This window comes from Amphiura filiformis, chromosome 13, assembly GCF_039555335.1.
Source record: "Amphiura filiformis chromosome 13, Afil_fr2py, whole genome shotgun sequence".
Lineage (NCBI taxonomy): Eukaryota > Metazoa > Echinodermata > Ophiuroidea > Amphilepidida > Amphiuridae > Amphiura > Amphiura filiformis.
In genome coordinates this window covers 45,706,540-45,731,068 of record NC_092640.1, presented here as the reverse complement: position 1 = coordinate 45,731,068, position 24,529 = coordinate 45,706,540, and the positions used below count along the sequence as shown (strand labels likewise).

At 38.7% G+C, this 24,529-nt stretch overlaps 1 protein-coding gene across 1 annotated transcript; it reads right to left on the bottom strand.

The window, feature by feature from the left end:
- Window positions 1-1,771: 1,771 nt before the first annotated feature.
- Window positions 1,772-23,922, bottom strand: LOC140168413 (uncharacterized). Its single transcript, XM_072191801.1, has 9 exons — window positions 23,873-23,922; window positions 22,230-22,378; window positions 19,333-19,440; window positions 18,583-18,714; window positions 17,094-17,222; window positions 15,741-15,893; window positions 7,773-7,916; window positions 5,243-5,467; window positions 1,772-2,941 (listed from the first exon to the last, which is right to left on the bottom strand). The coding sequence occupies exons 2-9, from the start codon at window positions 22,348-22,350 to the stop codon at window positions 2,736-2,738; spliced, it is 1,218 nt and encodes a 405-aa protein (XP_072047902.1). The 5' UTR covers window positions 22,351-22,378; window positions 23,873-23,922; the 3' UTR covers window positions 1,772-2,735.
- Between the last annotated feature and the right edge of the window lie 607 nt (window positions 23,923-24,529).

Sequence of the window (24,529 nt, the reverse complement as noted above, 5' to 3'; positions counted from 1 at the left end):
TTTGTTGAAGGAACAGAGTTCAACAAACCATAACCCCGCTTCTGGATATCGTTTGAAGTCAAATGATACAACATTTTAAAGCTTATGAAATATATTTTCTGAACACGAAATAAAACAAAATTGACCGGGGCCGACTTTACGGCGGATTCGTGGTGTCCAGTCACATATTTTGAAAAGTAACCATGGTAGCATTTGGGCATAAATTACATTGAAATACCACAAAAATCATTATTGTTTTTACTATTTTCACGAAGTCCGTATGCAATTATAGCTTTCTGCTTCAAATTAAGTCCTTTTGACACACATTAACCAATTTGTAATTTCCAGCCACAACATCAATAAAAAGTCATAAAACATAGATATAATTAGCTAAATTTATTTTAGTTCATTAGCAACAGTATTATACATAGCTTAATATGTAACATATGGTTTTTGTTTATATTAAAAACATTAAAATCAAAAGCCCCTATCCTACTTACGACAACAGACAACTGGGATATTTACTCAGTTTAATGAATATGCAGAGCAAGTGACTGATTCCTTTATATGGTACCGTATGGTAATCTGATCTTCTAAATGCTGAAATAAACTTTTTTTTTACATATTATGCAACCTTTAAAGTGCCGAAAACCCAATAACTTAGCTATAAACCCTAATCCTTACCCTAAACTACGTCTTAACCCTAACATACAACCCAGTGGAGTTTCGCAAATGGGATGACCGTTCCCCCTACTTTTGTCAGTCAGTCGGGGAAATGCACCCAGTCGGGGAAAATGTGGGTATTACAAATGTACAACGAGCGAAATTTTCCTAACCTAAACTGCCGTAAACCCTAACTTTTACCCCACTCGGATAAAATGACCTGTTCAGACTAATATGGACTGTTCCCGAATTATTTTGAGCTTACTATCCTATTCCTCTTCATCCAAAGTGGTAAGGAGGCAAATAAGGATAAAATGTAAAATAAAATTGGTTTTACCCCCTAAATGGACCTGTATTGTATGTTGCCAAATATTAATGAGAGTGTACAAATTAACGCCCAGTTATAGAAATTTGGTTACTTGCGTACGTTAGGCAGGTGTAAAATACATCTGACTGAGCTAATTTCAATTACGTAACACATAAAGGCTTTGGCTTCATCTGAAAAGGTACCCCAAAACTAAGGCAAATCCCCGTAGGCCTATACCTTCAACGAGTAAGAAAATGAAATATGTAACAAACATGACAAACGAAAAATGACTTCACTAATCCCCACAAAATTATAGTATACGGGTCATCAGTCGGAGACCTATTCAAAACTGAGTTACCACAAACTGAAGAAGTTCTGTATCTTAATGCATGTACATATATATTGTTACACGCTCTTACATTCCAAGTCCATGCTCTCAAAATTCTCTTTATTAGTAGGTTTAGTAGAAGAACGTAAATTCCTGTTCCTGAAGGAGCACCGAAGCAAACTTCATAAAGATGAGCCAGGGAACCTCTATTATTATCGGGAATTGCCTCTCACACATGATCGCACACAAGGTCGTAGGCAATTGGTGGGACCTCATCTGCCCAGAACATATTGACCCAGGTCAGCATACCGCCATATCCTTCCCGACATGCTTAGTAGCCAAGTCCGTAGAAGAGTGGATCCACACTATGTACACAAATATACATTTGGCCACATTTTATTATACGATTAATACGAATTTATTAAACATGGTAACAAATATTCTCTAGCAAATCGGTTATACGGTGGAACAGGTAGGCATATTATTATTTCGGGATATTAAATATCTTCCTGACCAGCCAGATCTGCGCATGGTCAAAGACGAGGATAGACGAGTATCAGACCGACGCAAACTGGCTTAGTCTCCACATCAGCCAGTTTGGTTCCGCCCCTCCACAGGGAGCGTAACCTGTGTAGGAGACTCGGTCGGACCTGGTGGGACCTCATCTCTCCCCATCGATTGAAAAATTGTGATCTATAATCCCCGACATTGCTCTTATGAACTGACATCCACCTGGATGAGCCAAAAAGAAACATTTTAATTGCATAAGACGTAAGCCACCACTGTAGGCAAAAAGGAGAAAAACACATACAAAGCCACCACCATCCAATTCACTCAACCGCTAAACTACCTGAATTGGCTAGATGAAGATACACAATCAATAGAGTTCTTGCAAAACAAAAAGTTCATAAGCGTGAAAGAGATGAATAAATGCAAAGGAGGGATATGGGAGTTCATGCAGTTCATTGCCTTTTGTGTGGGTTGGAATAAGAGCCAAAACGCACCTCGGTAAAAAATAATACGATATTGGATGTTGCTGCATTGAACGAGGAACGTCCTATGCCGCCTGGCGACCCATTCGAACGAACCCCTTCCTATCCTTACTAAAATATCTCCTCTCATTCACAAAAATATCAGATATAACCACATTGTCAAAAACAAGCAGCTAAGTACATTAAAGACGTAACCCAATGCTACATGTATTAAAGTACAGATATCATATCTCATAAATGAAGTAAGCTAAGTAAGCTGAAGAACCACCTTTTACCCCACCCTTTCTGCATAGACGGTCAATACAAACACTTTTAACTGAAGAGATCCCGGGTTCTACCATCTCTACATTCTACCAACTGATTGCTCTTTCAAGCTCTCATACTTCCACCACGTACTTAAGCCATTAAGAGTATTAAGACATATCAGTCAATAAAAGTGGGCAATTGAAGGTATTATCACTTTTCTTTACAAGTTCTCAAGACAAGTCTTGACATTATTCCAATACTGTAAAGTGCCGTTATTCAGATGTCCATTAGGTCCGCCGTTATGGATACGGGCAAAGTCCTCGCAGGTTGGAGCGTGACCCAAACGTGACGAGGTGGCGTAGCGTTTCATGTAGGCGTGTACTGCTTGTTCGCTGCAATGGAAGGTTGCCGTACATGATTTGTAGTCTAGTGAAAAGATAAAGAAGGAAATATTACACTGAAAGTCATTACGTAAGCAATAATTAAACATTTTCATGTAGTTGGATTGATTAGATTTTTATTGTTTTTGGTTTTTGGTTTTAAATTGGCATCTGAACCAAGTGAATGTTTTACTCACTAAAAGTATGACTGATATGGCCATCTGATTCACCTTTCCGGAAACCTAGTTTCTGGAGTTCCTTAGTTTCTCTTCCAGCGGATAGCGGATCGAATACATGGCATAAGAAAGCAGAAGATCATACCCACAGTCTGTAAAAACCGTGGCTACCCGAATTGGACAATGGACACAGTGAAAAATCCAAAATAAAATCCAAAAACACTGGAAAATGGAACTCTAAGAAAAGCAAGACCACTGATGAGAAGGGCAAAGGCATGGTTGTTATCCCTTATGTCAATGGCTTGTCCGAGCGATACAGCCATATTCCTTTGATGGATTTTAGTCCACCCAAAAGACAAACGCAAGAAGGAAACAAACTCGACAGAATCTCGGAAGCGGCGATCAGACTTGGCTGTTATTTTCTCTGGAAAAGGTGGGTTATGATTATTCCCGACACGACGTGACCAGAATAAATTGTAATATGTCCGTCGCCGTAACCATCTCCGTTTTCTTTATTTGTTTATACATGTCCATTTTCTCTCTTGTTTTTCTTTCGTTCTTTATTCCATACAATTTAGTCCCGTGTTTACGTTTTACCTGTTTTTTTACTCAATTAAATTATGTTTACCGATGGTGCGATCGTGTCCATCGCTTCGCGTAAAAACTCGCACAAACCAGTGCGTTCTCAGCCGTTGGCACAGCCGTTGCATAAAGCACACGTAAACCAAACGCAATGTTTAACGTTTGGTACTTGCCAATGACAAGCCTTGAAGTCACATGACACTATGAAACCAGCGAATGGGCGTTTGTTACGAACGAATGAACGAAGTGAAGGACAGAGCTATTGCATAGCTGGCTTCGCCACTAAAAACTGGCATTTTTATCTACAAAATTGGATGCCAAAATTTCTCGCTTGGAACGCAAGTTATTAGAGAAAAAACAGGCATCATGTCTTATACGCCTAACCAAGCAATACACTATTGTCTTGTGACCATTCGTGACTAATTTTGGAGAGATTTGGTAAGATTAACCTTGATACGTTGTATCTTAAGTCATCGTATCAAACGGCGTATTTTCCGAGTATTTAAACATGGCGTCCATGATATCAACTATGGTCTGCTAGCATCTGGGTAGCGGTGCGGCTAGAATGGGACACACTCTGATTACATCGACAACCTAGTTCATTACTTGTCGAACACGATAGGATTTCAGGTAATAATACTTAGAAAATGTTCTCATAGCGCTAATAATCTGTTTGCTTCCCTCAATAGCTAGCTTTTGATTCAACAGGTAATTTGGGGGGGGGGGGCGGTGTCCAACCTTCAAGTAATTATTTTGTGTAAGCTAACCCTAAGCATATTCATAACCCTAATCCTAACCCTAATTCTAACAATAATCCTAACCCTAAACTAACCCTAACCAATCACTGACAGTGCCTGTTTCAAGTCTACAAGCCTCCATGCATGATCGTCTGGCAGGTTTTAACCCTGGCAATATTGGGTAGCCGTGTTAACGTAATTATGACTGAAATCCTATCGTATTCGACCAGTAATGTGTCTCACTCGGCTACATAAAACCATGGCAAGGTCAGGTTTCCATACCGGCTCAAACATTTCTCACACCAGTCGCCCGCAGAACTCACCGAAACAACGCTAAAGCATTTTTGCAGAGCAAGAGCCGACAAGAACTGTCTGAGAGACACTAACTTTCCAAGAACAATTAATGAATGGAATTCTTTGCCTGATAACATCGTCAACATCGAATTAACAGAAGTATTAAGTAAGAAACAACCAATCACTTAAGGAAACAGCAAAAACTCCATGATTAGTAGCTCTAACAGTGCTCTCATATTCCTTTGCGTTTGGATTCAGAGGAGGCGTTGCAAAGTATCTACTCAAAGTCAAAGTCAAATCAGCAATTACTGATCAAGACGCCTGTGCCAACCATGTAATTTGGGATGATTCAAAGATTCTTGGACGGGAGTATAACAAAAGAGAGAAGCTCAAGAAGCCATGGAAATAAGAAGAAGAAGGAGCAAGACCGGAAAGGAGGGCACAGGTCTTCCGATGTGAGAACGAAATATTGTAGTGAGTACAGATTCACTTGGTTTTGTTAAGCAAAAATGCCAATTCGATTATTATTTTTGGTAGTTTTAACATTTAGAAACTCACCTCCACCCAGTACTCCAGATGCGTACTCTTTGGCGTCAATGTAATATTCCTCTTTAATCTGATATGGCCCACATATGTCTGTGTTGACATCCTGGTGACATTTAATCTGAAATAGCCCACATTTGTCTGTGTTGACATCCCGATGACATATGGGATTCAATTGTTTGCAGTTGGATTCTGCCATGCATATGCAGTGGAGACATGCATAGGGTACGTAATCACGACCTAGTGAAAAAGAAATATATGACATGAGCATACCTCGTCATTCGGACTAGGGGCGAGATTAATGTGAATACTCGCAATCTGATTATATATAAAGGGTGTATTCTTTCAAATACAAAGTTAAAAACCTGCTGCCAAATAGTCTGACATAATGTTATATATAGTGTTTAAAAATGTTTTCCATATGCCTTTGCAAAAAGATATTTACAATAAAATTCTGGCAACATTATCAAAATGTTGTTGTTGGGCCGAGATCGAGGACAACTCTAAGCACCTCATTCCGCATAACTTGGAGGCTGTTGGTGACTTTGTTAAATCGAGCGCCGGCCTTTTTAATGATACTTGTAGCTACATCATTCATCCATTTCATTCGATTGCAGATGGAGCAGACGACCCCAAGCACCACGATTTTTTTTTTTAAGTGAGGAAATAGCATCTGTCTGTTCGAGGGTTGAGAGCCTGAAAGCCTCAACTCACAATCACCTGCTCCCACAAAATGAGCGTAAAGTCGGCAGGGCACTATAGAAGATACAGTCCATTAATCATGACAAAATTCAATAGAACACAAAAGACATTGTGGAGGAAATATTGATTAGTGACGACCAAAGCAAGAGCCAAAGCCAACTTTATGTTCATTTTGTGAGAGCTTGTCATATTGACTTACGGCTTTCTGGTTCTGAACCCTTGTGTTAATCGTATCCCCCAACAGCTTTTGTTTATGAGTAAGATAGCTTGTCCATTTTTCGCTCTTGTTTCCTTTTGCTATGTGATGGCACATAGAGAGGATATCTCCTACAGGCCTCTTCCACTAGCATCCTCAGGATGTGTCTGAGGAAGCAAAGTTGGCACTTCCTTACTAGGTTGATAAGAGGATGGGTGTTGGTCATACCATAGATAGCCCTCACCCCATTCGTTGGCACTCCATTGTATGTTATTCCTGAATATGTGTCCGTTGGTTGATCAAGGATCACGTTCTTGGACACTCCAATGTATGCTATTCTTACCTAAACAAATGTCCGTTGGTTTATCAAAGATGCGTTCTTGGATATTCCATATGCTATTCTTACCTGAACAAGAGTCCGCTGGTTTATCAAAGAAAACATTATCTTTGGACACTCCATAGTATGCTATGCGACCTACACAAGTGTCCGTTAGTTTATTAAAGAAAACATTCTTGGACACTCCATTGTAAGCTATTCGACCTACCCAGTGTCCGTTGATTTATAAAAGAAATCATTCTTCGACACTCCATTGTATGCTATGCGACCTATACAAGTGTCCGTTGATTTATAAAAGAAAACATTCTTGGACACTCCCGTTTATGCTATCCGGCCTACACAGTGTCCGTTGATTTATAAAAGAAATCATTCTTCGACACTCCATTGTAAGCTATTCGACCTACCCAGTGTCCGTTGATTTATAAAAGAAATCATTCTTCGCACTCCATTGTATGCTATGCGACCTATACAAGTGTCCGTTGATTTATAAAAGAAAACATTCTTGGACACTCCAATTTATGCTATCCGGCCTACACAGTGTCCGTTGGTTTATAAAAGAAACTATTCTTGAACACTCCATTGTATGCTATGCGACCTACACAGTGTCCGTTGGTTTATAAAAGAAAAAATTCTTGGACACTCCATAGTATGCTATCCGGCCTACACAGTGTCCGTTGGTTTATAAAAGAAACTATTCTTGAACACTCCATTGTATGCTATGCGACCTACACAGTGTCCGTTGGTTTATAAAAGAAAAAATTCTTGGACACTCCATAGTATGCTATCCGGCCTACACAGTGTCCGTTGGTTTATAAAAGAAAAAATTCTTGGACACTCCATTGTAAGCTATTCGACCTACCCAGTGTCCGTTGATTTATAAAAGAAATCATTCTTCGACACTCCATTGTATACTATGCGACCTATACAAGTGTCCGTTGATTTATAAAAGAAAACATTCTTGGACACTCCAATTTATGCTATCCGGCCTACACAGTGTCCGTTGGTTTATAAAAGAAAACATTCTTGGACACTCCATTGTATGCTATGCGACCTACACAGTGTCCGTTGATTTATAAAAGAAAACATTCTTGGACACTCCATAGTATGCTATCCGGCCTACACAGTGTCCGTTGGTTTATAAAAGAAAACATTCTTGGACACTCCATAGTATGCTATGCGACCTACACAGTGTCCGTTGGTTTATAAAAGAAAACATTCATAGACACTCCATAGTATGCTATTCTACCTCACAGTGTCCGTTGGTTTATAAAAGAAACATTCTTGGACACTCCACTGAATGCTATTCTTACCTGAACAAGTGTCTGTTGGTTTATCAAAACAGCATTTCACGTTGGTTGGTTTGGATGGACAGTACCCACTGAGAGGAGTACTTGGACACTGCACAGATGATATACAATTTCCGTCTTTAGTGGCGCATTCCAAATCGGTGTCGGCTGCAATAGACAGTAAATAACTATTCAAATATCAACCCCACAAAAATGCAAGCAATTTTTGACTGTGCCCCAAAATATGATATAGGGCCATTATTGATTTCATTTCACTTTATTTAGGTACATACCAAGGATAAAAACACAAAAAGTACACATAAAAGTACACTTAATTCCATTGTGGTCCTTGAGCCATAGTGAAGATATAAAATAGTAAAATATGGATTGCACTCTACATTTAGAATAAATTAACAACAGACAACATTACAATATCAAAAACAGTACACATCAAAATCAGTCAAAACCTTTTTGAGTATCGTCACCCTCACAACCAAAGCGCCCTAGTCACCATCACATGCCTCCCACCCGCAACCTCAACCCCCCGCAATCTCAACCCCCCGAGCGACAAACACACTGCCGATAAAACCCTCAGCCGCACTCCTCATAACCTGCGGAATTCATTTCTTTTGATGCACCCCACAGGCTAACGAAAAAAACACGGCCGGAAACTCCACCAAACATGGGTTCATCACTCAGAAGATCATAACCGCAGACAAGAAACACGTAACTATGACTCAGGCACCACGGCTATGAGGGTGACGATATTTTAAAAAGAAACCAGGACCAGCCTAGTAATAAATATAGTTGCTTTGATCGCTTACTTTGAGCTTATTCAATAGGTGACTTTTCACCTCCTTTTTAAATCAATAGGCTACACAGATACGGACTAAGATGAACACGTGAGAACACAGAAATACATGAGAAAATGTACAGTGCCACTAGTACATCAACACTTAAGCTACACATGCAAAGAAACCAAATACACAGTCAAATGTTGAAAAGACGAGTTTTTAGTGAACTCTTGAATTAAGTATGAGGTGATTTATTTTCTTATGCATGATTACGTGACAATTGAAATGCCGGGCCTTGCTTAATTGATTTGCTGACCGTCCCTAATTACGTGACACTTGAAGTGCTGGGCCTTGCTTAAGGCCATATTATAACATTTGCTGAGGAGAACGCCCTCAACAATTTGTTAAATTCAGGTTTTTACACGATTGTAATGTACTTTAGTAAACAAAGATTCTCTGCAAAAATCAAGACTCTAGGTGCTGTAGTTTTGTCAAAATCCGAAATTTTGAATAAACCGCCGGAACCGTCGTTTTATTATTACGATAGAAATATTAGTCGAACGCGTATGCGATGTCAATTACACAGTACTACATACACGGCGTGCGGGACACACACACACACGCCAGAGGATCGTACCATATTACAAACGCCGGAGTAACATGCATTGGCGCTAGTAGTAAATTCCAATTTTCTATGCTTTACCTCACTTGTTCGGCTCAAAATTAAAAGGGGACATATCTGACAGTAAAAGCTAACATTTTATGGAAAATAAATACTAATCTATTTTTACAGAAATGATATAATATGGCTTTAATTGATTAGCTGACCGTCCCTAATTACGTGACACTTGAAATACCAGGCCTTGCTTGATTCGCTGACCGCGGGTAGCGACTACGGCAAAATAACGTCGCCCTACACTCAGTTTAAGGGAAGGGGTATGAACGTTTGGACAGTATTTATTGTGGGACATTAGAGCACATCAGACATATCGAATTGCATTCTGAATACGAAGAATGTCCTTCTGATATCAAATAATTTTCATTTTATGAAATTCAATGTAATGCACATTTTATGGCAAATCATTAAAAATTGATATTTTTGATATTTAACAGTACTCGAAGTAAATTTTATAAATCTGATGATTTATATTTAAAGTGTATGTAGGTGGGATGAAAAGCCGATGATCAATATAAAATTTTGACCTTTCGTATTGAAGATATGGATTTTTTTTCCCAAAACACCAAAATAAAAAAGGTATTTTTGGGGAAAAAATCCATATCTTCAATATGAAAGATCAAAATTTTCAATTGATCGTCGGCTTTTCCTCCCAGCTACATACACTTTAAGACTATATCATTAAATAGGACTGTTATATCTCAAAAATGTGAAAAATATCAAATTTTAATAATTTGTCATAAGATTTGTATTAGATCGTGAATTTCATAAAATGAAAATTATTTGATATCAGAAAGACATTCTTCGTATTCAGAATGCAATTCGATAGGTCTGATGTGCTCTCATGTCCCACAAAAAATACTGTCGAAACGCTCAAAATGCTCATTCCAGTTCCCTTAATACAACCGGACGATTTATAGTTATGTTTTATGTTTGACCGAATTGTGCACGAAATACAAAAGCTGCAGACTTCAGATCACCTGGTTGGAGACAACATTCACTGTTAGCAATTTACCTGTGAAGCAGCATGTGATGTCGTTGCCTTGGGGTGGGCAAATATCAAATTTTAATAATTTGTCATAAGATTTGTATTAGATCGTGAATTTCATAAAATGAAAATTATTTGATATCAGAAAGTCATTCTTCGTATTCAGAATGCAATTCGATAGGTCTGATGTGCTCTCATGTCCCACAAAAAATACTGTCGAAACGCTCAAAATGCTCATGCCAGTTCCCTTAAGGTTACACACAATTTTGACAAAATTTTTTCAAAAACTGGCTGTACGTAGCCACCTAAAAAAATTATTTTTTCAAAAAATAAACATCATGGTAGACCCAAAAATTATACTTCACCTTAAAGGTGGCCCTCTAGAGATTATTATTATAATATTTTTAACGTCATAGCTCATACACAAATGTACTTTGCAAGTGTTTCAATTTTGTTCACGTGTCATGAGCATGAAGATTTTTAAGACAGAGGCCATAATTTCCTGACGCATAGCCCGATTTTACTCTCGATTTGGCTACTGATTATAAACAGGTCAACAAAATAATGTAGCTATTTATTTTCTATGCAGCTTGCGTTGATTTAATTTTCATAGCTCAGTGTATTGACAGAATTTCAATGGAATCTGGTACCACTTTGTTGTCATTTTGCAACAATAATATTGTTTTCGTGGAATATGTTGTCGACATAATTCTTAGCTACATTATTTCTATGATCCCTTTACAAACAGCATGTGGTATGCTTATTTTATTAGGATTCGCCAAAAACGAAATATCCGTGCGTTTATTCGCATCCATGCCGTCATTTTCAAGGATTTCAATATCTCGAGTTATAGCCAATGACAGAAATACACATGACAAAATCACCCGTTTTAACTATACCTTTCAATCTGTTGAATGCGCAATGGACATGATGATTACTAATAAACCTGGAATTGTAATCGCCAACTAAATACTCTCCATTTATGTAGAAAAGTGCAAAATTTCATCATAATTAGTTCCGAGATGACAGCGCGTTCACATGTTACTTGCAAATCAAAATAAACAGGTTTTACGCACGTCACTACTCACTGATGAGGTCAACTCGCTTCAGAACCAAATTGACCCAATGCTATGGCAAACAACTGTGTCCAATTGTATCTGCCGTTTTCTTCTTCCTCTCTTTCTTTCTCCCGCACTCCCCCTCCGCTGTCTCTTCCTCCTTTCCTCTCTCTCAAAAAAATTTAAAATAAATCCATAAAATATATGAAATTAAATAAAGAAGGATACGTAAAAATAACATAGGCCTAAATAATATAAAATAAATGAACACAAATTTAGAATAACATATAGGACCTCTAAATAAGAACAAAATGCATAGGCCTAAACGAAATGCATGAGAAAAAATATGAAAATAAATGAAATAATATTTACCTAAGGGAGTGTTTATAAAAGTTGTAACCTCAGACATCATGATTCGTAAAAAAGGGTGTGTTTTTTATCATGGGCTAAATATTTTGACCCCCCTTCATAAAAAAAAAGAAACCAAAATATATGTCATGAACTCATTAGCTACAAATTACCGTTTGGAGTTTGAGTCATAGTGTTACACCCAAATTGTAAAGTGTGCACATTTTGTTAATTTGAAGCTTGAGAGTATGGGCTTTCATAATTAAATGCTTAACATTCCCGGTAAGGACTGAATTGTTATTATCCCCTTTTAGGACCCCCCCCATCACCAAGTTAATTATTTCACTCCATAATGGGCAGATGGGTAGTGAAATAATAATATGGCCCTCAGGCAAATTTAAATGGCCTGGCAAAAATACTTGCACCCCGCCCCCTTGGCATGCCAAAACCATGCCCCCACCCTCTCCGCCTGCAAACAAATCCCTGGTCCTATTTTGCAACTCAAAACACAGAAAATACCACCCTTCTCGATCAGTATCCTTTGCAATATGATACATCCCCTCAAGAAATGACGCTCCCATTTACTTTGTTTTCAGAGAACCTAATTTGCAAACCCAAAATGGTATAGATAGATAGGCCCTAAATACGAGTGTAGTGAGTACTAGGATATTTTCCATACTGTTTAAAAGGAGCCCATAAATGATGGGTGTCAAAAAAGTCGTGTCCTCTTTTGATTTGCCAAATATATCTGCCCCTTCCAAAAATCGTTTCACATTTGCCCAATGGTGCATGCTGCCCCCAACTCTTTTGTGCTATGAATTTTTTTCTTGTTTGTCCGGGGCCACATACTCTCATGTTACGCATGCGCGTATTTTGAGGGGCAAAAAAGAAGGGGCGGCGGAAGATGAAGGGGTGGCAACAGGAATTATTAAAGACAAAAGGGCGGGACAGAATGGGTGGGAGAAAAAATTATTAATTAAAAGGGCGGATGATTTGGGTCAACCTCGGCCTGTTGCTGCAAGGGGCGGCAAAATTTACATTTTCCCCGGGGGGCACTCAAATATGACAGTGTACGCATGCGTGACCAAATTTTTTTCAAACACCCCCTAACCGAGTTTTACCTAGCCCCTTAATAAGGTAATTTAGTGTAGAATTTACCCCCTAATGAGTTTTTGGCTGATGAAAATGCAACAAATGTACCCTTTTTTGGACTCATAATTTTCCAAAAATTTGAAAAGGTACCCTAAATAAGTTGTCCAGTTTCAGAAAACTACCCTTATTCTTGAAAATCACTGTTTTTTAGACCCTAAACGCGTCACGCGCGTAACTTGCCTTGCCTAAAAAAACACCCCTTTTACTTGTTTTTTTGTCATGCATGCGTACAGACCATTTATGTGAGTGATCCCCCCGGGACATTTTCTTATAGCCCCCCGGGGTTGGAGCGGCCACGCACGATACGCTTATGTTACGCGTGTAAGTACTGGCATACAACCGACGACGATGCACCGCGGTGATCAATTCTACCGCACCGGGGGTGCTCAAATATTCGCAGACCAGATCACGGTTCGTACCATCATAGTATTGGAGATAAAACTTACAGTGCCATTGAAATTTTATTGATTTTGTTGGTCGTATAAAGGCAGCCGCGGGGCCTGAGGAAATTAGCTGGACATAGTATAAGCAATCCCACTTCCCTGGTATAAGAGAGAGTGTTCAACAAGACTAATCCAAACCATGTAAGTTTTAGGTTTACAAATTGCACGTGTTCCTAACAATTTGGAATTTACAGGGCACAGTGTCATCGCCCCTATATCTTCATGGTAGAAATCACCATGGTAGGTTGAATCCACGGCCACGCATGGCAATTTTCTTCCGATCTTTAATATGAGACGCAGTAGCCAATTGACCTGACTAAGGCTACTGACAATAGCCGGGGTTGTATACGACATTGCGGTCAATGGTCATACTGCCTCCACTGTGCGGGGTATATGGTGGCCGACGCTGGTACTTTGGTGTATAGTACCAACGTCGGCCACAAAGGGCTTGTGTACTCGGTAGTAGCAGCGGTAATAGCCGCGAAGTAACATTGCAGCAGAGGTACTCCGTCGTCAGGAATCTTGTAGTGTATATAGGCTGCGCGCTGTAGTCCATACAGGACCAACGCAATATAAAATTAGAATTTTGGTCAGATTTTGAGTTCAAGACGCATGGCCTTTTCTCAAGACGCAAACTAACGCCTATCATATCTGTTCAACACGTATTTTCAAGTTTATGAGACCAGATCTGGTTTCTTGAGACGAAATCATTTACGGGAGATATTCATTATTTTCCACCCCGGTATCCGAAGATTTTCGTCTGATATCAAAATCGTGCATAGCAATTCACGTGTATCGATCCCGTGTATTTATTTTAGTATCTCTGCTGCACCAAATAATTATTCGCCAGGCGATGTCGGGGCGCATGGGGTGCAAAGATTTTGACAGTCCATGAAGGAGGGCATATAGGGGCAAGCAATTTTTAGCAGGCCGTGCAATTTCTGGCAAGCCAAGGGGAAGGATTTTTGGCTGGTCATTTTTCCATTCCCTCCTCGGACAGATAATTACCACCCCCGGTATTGCACAGGAGTCCAGCCACATGGCATAATTATGTAGTAGCCTGAGACCCTTTAGCACTAAAGTGACCTGGTGACCTTTTACTGTAGTCTAATATAGTGCGTCTACCAGGGGTCAGTTGTCAATAGGCAAAACTGAAAAAATATTCTACATGAAGCTAAGTGTTTTAGTTTCTACGGTATATTGGCAGAGTTTTAGTCTGAATACTAGGCTAAAAAGAAGATTCATAGGGCAATTCTGGTCGGTAGAACTTCAGCTCCCCCAAGTCTTGTTCAGATGCTGACCGCCCTGAAATTTAAAATTAGTAAGCCAGTTTTGTGTGCCTTTTAACCCATGTTTGATTACCCCCCCTTGACAGTTGCCCTGCCACCCCCATCTCAAAAATGTCCTGTCTATACGCCACTATTCCCTATAGTACCGGGTAATACGCAAATATTTGTCAGGATTGCCAGTCACGAACTATTATAATAAAAAAATTTTATTGGCCTAGTTTTTATCTTTTTCTGGCTTTTAAGTTTTATATAGGGAGGGCTGTGCGTTTGGGGCCGAGTTAGCACTAGGTCGAGTTGGTTGGTTTGTCTTGGTTGGTTCCAGCCAGTTGGCGCGGCGGCTTGTGCTAAAATACGAAGGAGCACCAAGCTGACTGGGACTGGAACAAATTACATTGCCTTGTGTTCTGTTCAGTTCAATATCTATATTTGAATAGGAATTGTTTTGCGCACTTACAAAATTTTTATGGAACACATTTTCTTCAATATTTTGTCAAGTTGACGTCAAATGTTCTGTTCTATATTATTTGGCAATAGTGTCTTTTATTCAGAGCACATCCAAAGTTGTAATTTTGTGTTTTAGATTGCAAAAATCGGATATTTTTATTCACGACTGCACGTCTGGGGGCTTCGCAAGCATTGGCAAGGGTGCAGAATTCGACAAAACTTTGACGGTAATTTTGCCTGTTTGGACACTAAAAGGCATTCGATCCTTAATTTTGTTTGAATAGAGTTTTGATTAGGTAACACAATGAGATGTGTACCGATTTTATATACAAAATTGTGAAGAATTGTTTTCAAATGTCCGACCTGTGTACTTTTTATTGATTACAAATTGGCGTGTGTTCGTCCTATATATACATAGGCACGTCGTATATAGGACTGGTAGCGAGTCTAATACTGTAAAATCCCGTGTAAAATGTGTTTATCGATGAGACTACTTACATCGCTAACAAGCGTCCCTAACAACCCGTCAACTTTAAGACAAATAGGTGAAAAATGACACTTTAATGATTTGTTTTCATTGATTTTTTTATTTCACGTGATTCATGCTCATATCGCCTAGCTAAAAAATGAAAAATATTTTTTAGACTAATCAAACCAATATATAAGCCCATATAACCTTAATACAACCGGATGATTTATAGTTATGTTTTATGTTTGACCGAATTGTGCACGAAATACCAAAGCTGCAGACTTCAGATCACCTGGTTGGTTGGAGACAACATTCTCTGTTAGCAATTTACCTGTGAAGCAGCATGTGATGTCGTTGCCTTGGGGTGGGCATAATCCCATTTTGTATGTTCCGTTTGGGCAGCTTGAGGTTGGCATACATCTTCCGGTACATCCACTGTTGGGATGATTGTAAGTAACACACGGTGGCTCATTTACTATCTCTCCTGAGAGAAGCAAGCAAAAATTAAAATAATATATACATTTTATGGTGTAATCACGAGGCTTCAGGACACTTTACACATTTTGGTGCTCACGGTGGGACAAAATCTTCTCGGGAATATTACGCATCATACATCACTTCAACTACGGGAACTGTTTTATATTTGTGAAATGTGTTTATTTAATTGAAATACTAAATGTTTAATTTTCTTGTTATTATTGTGTCTTTAATAAGTGTAATTATTTTTGGAAACATGGCCTTATGTTGTATTTTGGCTCATATCACTTGTATCATGGCTAATCTGAAATCGTTTTGAAAAAGTTTATCCCAAGTTTTGTTTGGTTTTTGCTTGCAAATTTTTAATTTTCTATTTTATAAAAAGGACTATGCATTTAAAAAGTTGATGCGCTATGTTGGTTTTGTATTTTGTAAAATTATTTTGATGTATTTTGATGTAATGTGATCCCTGGGCCTCATGGAAGAACAGAGGATAGCCTACCTTAAAACATCCACTGAATGAGTAACCCAGGCAAGAGAAATAAAGCAAAACACGACATCAAACAGAACAATCTTTTGTTCAGTTCATATTATAGTTTGGCTGAATTATAGCATATGTTATAATACATATGGTGAGGCAATATATTACGTAACGCAGTGTTCCTTTGATGTCGAACTGATTTGCCGACCAGGTATTCATAAAAATTGTACCATTGTTTCGGGCAAAAGGCTTCGGCCATTAAATTAGTTACTGTGGAGCAAATCATACATAATGGCTTTAACGCTTTACTTGGCAGGCAGCTGTCAATAAGTAATGAAAAGAAAGTCAAGTGTAAACGCTCAACTTGAGAAAGTGATTCCATTGTTCTCACGTATCGCAAATGTGTTTTGTGCGTGACTCAAGCCTACATGACTGTATAGAGCCTCGATGTACACTTCTTTATGTATAAAAACTGCGGCGATTTGTCTTTTGTCGGCTTAACCGCAACGTTGTGTACATATTGTATCTTATTGTATAGCTTTTGTTCTCAATCGATCAAGATCCCGGTTGTAAAATTAACTGACACTCCATCCAGACATCCACACTTATGATAGGGCTATTCTTTTGGTATTTTTCGTTTTCACGTTGCATTTGTATCTCCTTTTGTTATTTTCAGTTGAGTAGCATGTTATAGTAAGTGCATTGCCCATTGACGTAAAAAGTTACCTTTGTTTTGTGTTTTCTTATTTTGCAGCAATATAAACACTCCTACTCCAGCAGCAGCAAGAATAAAAACGAAAACAAGAGTACTGATTATGATGCATCGCTTAGACATGCAAACGTCCTTCTCACTAGCTGCAAAATAGAATGAAAAATCAACTCAATTAGGTGATTACTGACAAGTCTTATACGGGCCGTAACACCACTTTCGCCAGCGAAGTGTTACGTCTAATCCGATAATCACCAAGTCAACTGGATCACGCTTTTGAGTTCTACACCACGATCGGAATGATCGCAACACAAAGTCTATAGACGAATCCAAATCCACGCATTCCTACACCTGACTAGCAGCCTTTAGTTGGGTAGCCGTCGGCTACAATGCACCCAAAATGTGAAATGATTCGGCCTTGGCTGAAATTTTAAACTGCATTCCATCACCCGTTTTACACCTTCCGCGAAAACACTAGTAGACAAAAGAATGATTTAAAGTTTACAACACAATAGACCCTATAGTTCCCTTCGGCAAAACACACAGCTTCTACATGGTCTATTCGCTGTTGAAGAGACATAATAATCGGATTAACTACACCATATCAAACGCTACAAATGGATGTACGACGGGATTACCTGCGGAATTATCTCTATTGTATATATTATTCTATTAACCCTCCTCGTCCTTGCATCTTCTCTAGGTGTTAGGCGGCTTTTATTTGCACAATGGGGAGCTCAAAACACCAGGTTGGTGCTAGCGGCTACCCAAAGATGGCCGACCAAATCCTGACCATGACTTGGCTCGTTGGATTCGTCTATAGCATGTACTGTCAATTCCAAAAGGTGCGTGATCCAGTTACCAGAGAGTTACGTAACCACTTCGCTGGCGAATTGTCTATTAAAACACCATCTGAAGTCGCTCGCTTATTATAACACGAGCTGCGCTTTATTTGTTTTGAACCTTCTGACAGTTTAGTTAGCAGGGCGGTACACCGCATATCGCCAACGGTCCTGGAACCTAGGAATGAGTTCAGATATCAGAACCGGGGATGATCCCCTTCTCTTTTCGAATAGCTTTGACACTTAACGTGCACAAGGTTTAACCCTCCCGGCACTCGGGCCCAACAGCTTTACGTGACTTCCAAACCACGAGATGTCGCACCTACATAATCTACACGTACGTGCTAAGCGGCAGTATGGGGTAAGACATGTAAGAAGAAAGTAGTATATTCTGTAAATGAACTTCTCCTTCGATTCCTCCTCCTCCTCTTCCTCTTCCTCCTCTTCCTCTTCCTCTTCCTCCTCTTCCTCCTCTTCCTCTTCCTCCTTTTCCTCTTCCTCCTCCCTCCTCCTCCTCCTCCTCCTCCTCCTCCTCCTCCTCCTCCTCCTCCTCTTCTTCTTCTTCTTCTTCTTCTTCTTCTTCTTCTTCTTCTTTTTTTTTTTGGTGATTTTTGCCATCTTTTGTTTCTTATTGTTCAGTAGCATTGTTTGTTTATCATTTTACCAGATTCGTTGTCACGATCAGCCAGAGAAGCCGGAGGCTCGTTATGACGATCAGTCGGAGTAGCCGGAGTGCCAATTATTGTATCGTATTCATGGTAAGGTTCCTCTGTATTTGATACCGGCATAGGCTCATCTAATAATAATAATAATAATAATAATAATAATAATAATAATAATAATGATAATGATAATGATAATGATAATGATAATGATAATGATAATGATGATGAAGATAATAATAATAATTTTAATAATATTTAGAGTTACAATAATAACAACAACAACAACAACAACAACAACAACAACAACAGAACCTCAAATCTCAGGAAACACAAAACGTTTTACAGAAATTGTTTAAATGTCGGGTTATATGATTATTGGTTAATGAAATGCGTGTCACTTGTTGGAAGTGAAATTGTACAAAATGATGCACGGGCACTGAGATGTTGATGCCTCTAATGCACGAGCCCCGCAGGAGGAGTGCATTAGATGCATCAACGTTTCAGTAAAAGTGCATTATTGTGAACAATTGTAAATTTCTCGAGCAACAAGTTTATTAACCCGTTTCATACACGAGAAACTTAAACCACTTTCGGGCTATTGACCTTTCCGGATAATGGGTTCGTTCCCTGTGTATCTACATTGTGGACCATTTCATGGTTTAGGGCTGGACTTAAGAGAGTAAAGCGGTGGCCAAAGTTCTAGCTAGCTAGACGTGTATGCTAAGCTTTATGTAATTCAAGTAACAAACCTGTATTTGCGATTATTTCGAGGTAGCCATCTTGCGGAAGTTCATGATTTTGAGCGAGATTTCGGGTTTGCAGATAGGAGTGTTCTGCAATTACACCCTCCTGCGTTTCTGTGAAAAGCAAATACGCAATTATGATATTTTAAAGTTACTGCCTTAAGGGGTACTACACCCCTGGCCAAATTTTTGCCTATTTTTGCATTTTTCTCAAAAATTAAAGCGCATTGGTGACAAGTAAGATATGTATATTATAGGGGCAAGGACTACAACTACTGTACTGAAAATTCAGCAACTCAAAGCAAGTAGTTATTGATTTATTGATCAAATATTGGTTTTCCCTCATTTTTGACTGTAACTCGATATCTGTTATCTGTGCTGAAATAAAATTTCCAGTGCAGTAGTTGTAGTCCTTGCCCCTATAATATACATATCCTACTTGTCCCAAATGCGCTATAATTTGAAAGAAAAATGCAAAAATAAGCACAAATCTGCGCAGGGGTGTAGTACCCCCTTAACCTCAACCCTAATTCAACTTGCTGAATTTACTGAATAGTTAAGGTGGATCGGTGGGAGCATGATCTAGCGGTGTTTGAACTCAAATATTTAGACAAATAAAGCTGATTCATACCGGGTCCATAAAGGAGGTTCCAAAGCTTGGGGTGTCATTTTCAATATTTAAAAGTGATGCTGATTATTATATTAGATGTGCATTAATCATTTTATGCAAAGCGAGCTGCTGCTGATTTTTGAGGATGTTGGTTGATATCCTCTCTGATTGTGACTTGCCAATACATTTTGTGAATAGTTTGTAGGTAAGAACAATTAGGATAGCGCGTGACCTTGATATGTATGTGATTTCCAACTTATTACCGAAGATAAGTTGTGTAAAATCATAGCAAAGTTGATCCCATGCCTACATGGTTGGTCAAACAATGGCTGAGACCATAGCTTTTTTCTCACCACCATTGTCAACACTTGCCTGTCTTCAGGTACTTTTCCTACTGAGCTCAGCTCTATAAAGCAATATAATGCGCGCGATGCTAGCTTGTTAAAGTTGAGCCTTTCTATTGTATAGTAGGACCACGCCTCTGGAACAAGTTGCCCACCATCGTCCGTGGTCAAGAAAATACCACCATCTTCAAGAACCTTCTTAAGACCCACCTCTTTCTCAATATGTAGCTCTTTTCCTTTCCATGTCTTTTCTCTTTATGCGCTTTGACTACTCTGTAAAGGGTGCGTTATAAGTCTTATTGTTTATGTTTATGCTTATTCCACTAATTCCATGTCAAAAGATCCACAATTAATGTATATAACAACAAGAAGCGGTGGTACGCATACTGATACGAAGCTGAAGATATTACCGCTCCGGCTGAAACGTGAATATTACAATTTCCGCACCACGTCGAAGCTAACTTTTTCAATGTGCAATTATTGTCAGACTGTATGTAGTAAGGTTAGGATAACAACAAACGACTGGTAAGTAAGTCTACTACATAATGACGTGACTAAAGGTCAAGTCGTTTAGAAAGGTGGGCAAGAAATAGCAAGTGGTGCTAAGAAACTCTCAGATGAAGTTGTTACCACTAGCTACCACTTTCACAGGTGCCAACAGAAAAATCTACAACTTCCTACAAGACAGGAATTCTCGAGTGCCTATAGTAAGTTACGAAGCGATTTCACCTATAGAATCGTTATAGCCAAATTCAAAATGGCCCCGACTGAAGTTGACAGAACGCCTAAATGTGTCAACATATGTGTATTCTTTGTTTAACTTGATTTGTTCGGTTTTGACAACCCTAGATAGCCTCTTCTGAAGCTTATTTCTATTGGGGTCCATTTGAACACCGGGACAGGTTTGGCCAATCAGGGTTTAACATCTTACTCTTCTTGAAGCTGACTGCGAGCTACATATGCAGGTCTGTACACGGGACCGACGGCTTTATGTCCTTAAATATCTCATGATTCGTTTATCCACAAATCCAAATATGTAGCAATACATTATGATTGATTTCCATGATCCTTACAACTGAAAATTGTCTTCTTATATTTGTTTTAATCATCAGCAACTATCCTTAATCCTTAATTTAATACGGTCATTTGGATAATGAAGTTTAAAATTACAGCATCAAAATTACCCAGCGTACATGTTGTATGGACAGTGATTGCCGTAATGTTTTAGTTCTCTGTGTAATGTAGTATAATATAATGCAAACCACCAAAATCTCATTCCATACTAGCGCAAATGTGAAGCATTATTTTGTCATCATGGCGTTTCCACCAATGAATTAGATAGTAGTAGATGGGGATAAAAATCAGCCCTACGAATTAAATGCAAGATCATGTCAAAAGATCCACAAAACATCACACTTGACAACACACCAATTAACAAAGTGGAAGGCTGCTTTTTCGGGTAGTGATATATGCCCACAGCATGGTAGAGGAAGATGTCAAATCAGTTTAGCAGCCTGGGAATTAGGGACACTTACAAAATCAGACCAAAGCAAGCTTGAAGTATTCGAGGTGAGATGCCTGAGGTATATTCATGGTGTTCGACTAGGCCTAATAGACAAGAAGGAACATGGAGATCAGGAGCACACTGAACGAAGACCATTCCGGATAGGGTAACCTAACGACCGAAGAAATGATTTGACCATGTTGCCCGTATGCCCAAACCACAGTCTCCCTCTGCAAGCCTACCAGAATGACGTCACTGTCCCTAGGCCACCTACCAGATGGAAAGACCAAGTAAAACACACAATAACGATGCCACTGCAGGATGCTGAACATCAGGGCCAAAGCAAACTAGACTCGGAGGTCTGTGGAAATAGGTCAAAGTCTTCCAACGCGAACGTGAATTTGTGAATTCCGGATTTAGTTTTGCATAATGACCAACCTTGTACCTGTGTGCGTCCTGCTGTTAAAGTCAGGTGTCACGTAGTCATCTTGGTCTGAAGTTTGCAGATATGCATGTTGTATAGCAATCTCTTCATTTCCAACACGAGGTGGTCGACTACTAGCCATGTATGTATATAATATTGACTTTGATCACCTGAATGTAAAAAAGTTCAAACCAATGTTTAATGTTTGGAAAACAAGGCACTTGACATCGGCCTGTATATGAAAAATGATATGGGTAGAAATAAGTACAACTTAAATCAGTTCTTTAATTTGATATGGAACTGAAATGTGGTGGAAAAGTAAAAGAGAAGAATTACTTTAAAATGCAGTTGTTTTGATATCCAAAATCGCTGGAAAATATTCTGCCCACAGTGAAATGTCTCGGTTTCACTGCCGATATCGATCCGAAATTTCTCGTGATCATAATCAACGCACTGCATGGTTTATTGTTCTATTGTGTCTGAATTAGGAGGGTATGTATTGATCAGAAATTTCTCGTGATCTATTGTGTCTGATTTAAGCGCTGACATATTGAAAACGTAACTTTCTATTCATCGCTTATTGACAGTCACCTGCCAGGAAAAGCGTTAATATGCTGTCGGGTCGGTGACCAATATAATGGCGGAACACCTTTGTTCGAAACAATGGTACCACTGTTATGAATAGCCTGTCGGCAAATCAAATCGGCATCAAAGGAACAATACGTTACGTAATCTATTGCTTCTCCTTTCTATATAAGCTCCTTGATCGTGATCGTGGACCTACTATGGAAGCTAACGGACGGGGCAAACGAAAATTCCACTTGAGTGAACAGGATTGAAGAACAGGTCGTGGGAGACTGGTGATATACTATACTGCGCCAAAAAAAGCATCCTTACACTTGAAAAAATAATTGGGGTAAATTTGCTCATTCACTAGATCAAATCCTGCACATTATGACACCACATTGAATCCAATGTGACCTCAAGAAGTAAAGTTACAAACAATTGAATAGACGAAGGTCCAGTTTAGAAAGTGACAAACTGGCCTATATAAGGTGCAAAAAGATTCCAACAAGCGCAAGAAAGACACAACACAGTTCAATTAATTGTTCCTTTTGTTTTAAATTAAAAGCACGCAAAAATTAGCTATTCACCACTCTCAACACAGATGTCTAGTCTGTGGAGTTTTGAATAGGCCAGTTTGTCACTTTTAAAACTGGACCTTTGTCTAATCAAATGCTTGTAATTTTACTTCTTGAAGTCACATTGGATTCAATGGGGTGTCATAATTTGCCGGATTAGAGAGTGCATTTACACAAATATGGTTTAGTGTTAAAATTAGGATTTTTCTTCCAGGTAAGAATACTTTTTTGGCGCTGTATATATTGCTAGAGTCTTTTTGGTCAATGATGTTAGGACTGACGCTGACTCACCTGCCTGGGTTTTCTGTTTAACTTTTTCCTGGTTACTCCAAGGGCTCCAAATCAACATGATCAATATCTATACTATTATGCTACATGTGGTAGGGATTTTACTTATAGGCGTCCTTTTTACGTATTGTAAGCATCATTGTTCGGAGGGGATAATGATAATAATAATAATAATAATAATAATAATAATAATAATAATAATAATAATAATAATAATAATAGTAATAAACTTACTCTTATAGCGTCTTATGCTGCCATCCTCAGGAACAAAACTATTAATCTGGATTATGCATTGCGTAAATAATTATTAAAAGGAAATAATATAGTACAGGTTCATTGGAAAAGGGAAATGGCTCAGGTTATAGGTCACCTGGTTGTGGTCAAATGATATGATCTTACCTTACTCTTATATTGCCACTTTTTGGAACAAAGCTATTAATCTGAATGTAACTGCGGAACAGATTTAAAGTTTGTTATACGTTAATGTATCAATCATTACGATCAGCGTATTGATAGATTCTGAATTCATCAGGATTTCAAATTTTAACATTGGCAGTCATATATATCACGTGGCTCAAATACATTTAGAATTTCAGCTCAAAATGGAAACCCTTCCCAATAATTATTACCAGCATTATTTCAGCATTTTGAGTATACAATAACAAATTTAAAATTTGAAGGAAATCGTACATTAAGGCTTTAATTGCTGCATTCATTATTTTAGTTAGAAAAATATTAATATCTTAAAATAAAACGTTGTCAGGCCACAAGGAAATCGTACATTAAAGGGCATTTCGTGATCCACAGCCTCATCCCCCACTTTTCCCAAAAAAGTTGAGATTTTTACACCACTGGATACCTCTGGCTACATAATGTTTATGTACCAAATAT

What these genes read in the sequence shown, in the direction of transcription:
- LOC140168413 (XM_072191801.1), bottom strand. Translation starts at nt 22,350, where the DNA reads ATGGCTAGTAGTCGACCACCTCGTGTTGGAAATGAAGAGATTGCTATA. An exon ending in CATCACATGCTGCTTCACAG is followed by an intron (nt 7,917 to 15,740) that starts GTAAATTGCTAA and finishes TGTCTATTGCAG; the next exon opens with CCGACACCGATTTGGAATGC. An exon ending in ACCAACAGACACTTGTTCAG is followed by an intron (nt 5,468 to 7,772) that starts GTAAGAATAGCA and finishes CTTTTTCACTAG; the next exon opens with GTCGTGATTACGTACCCTAT.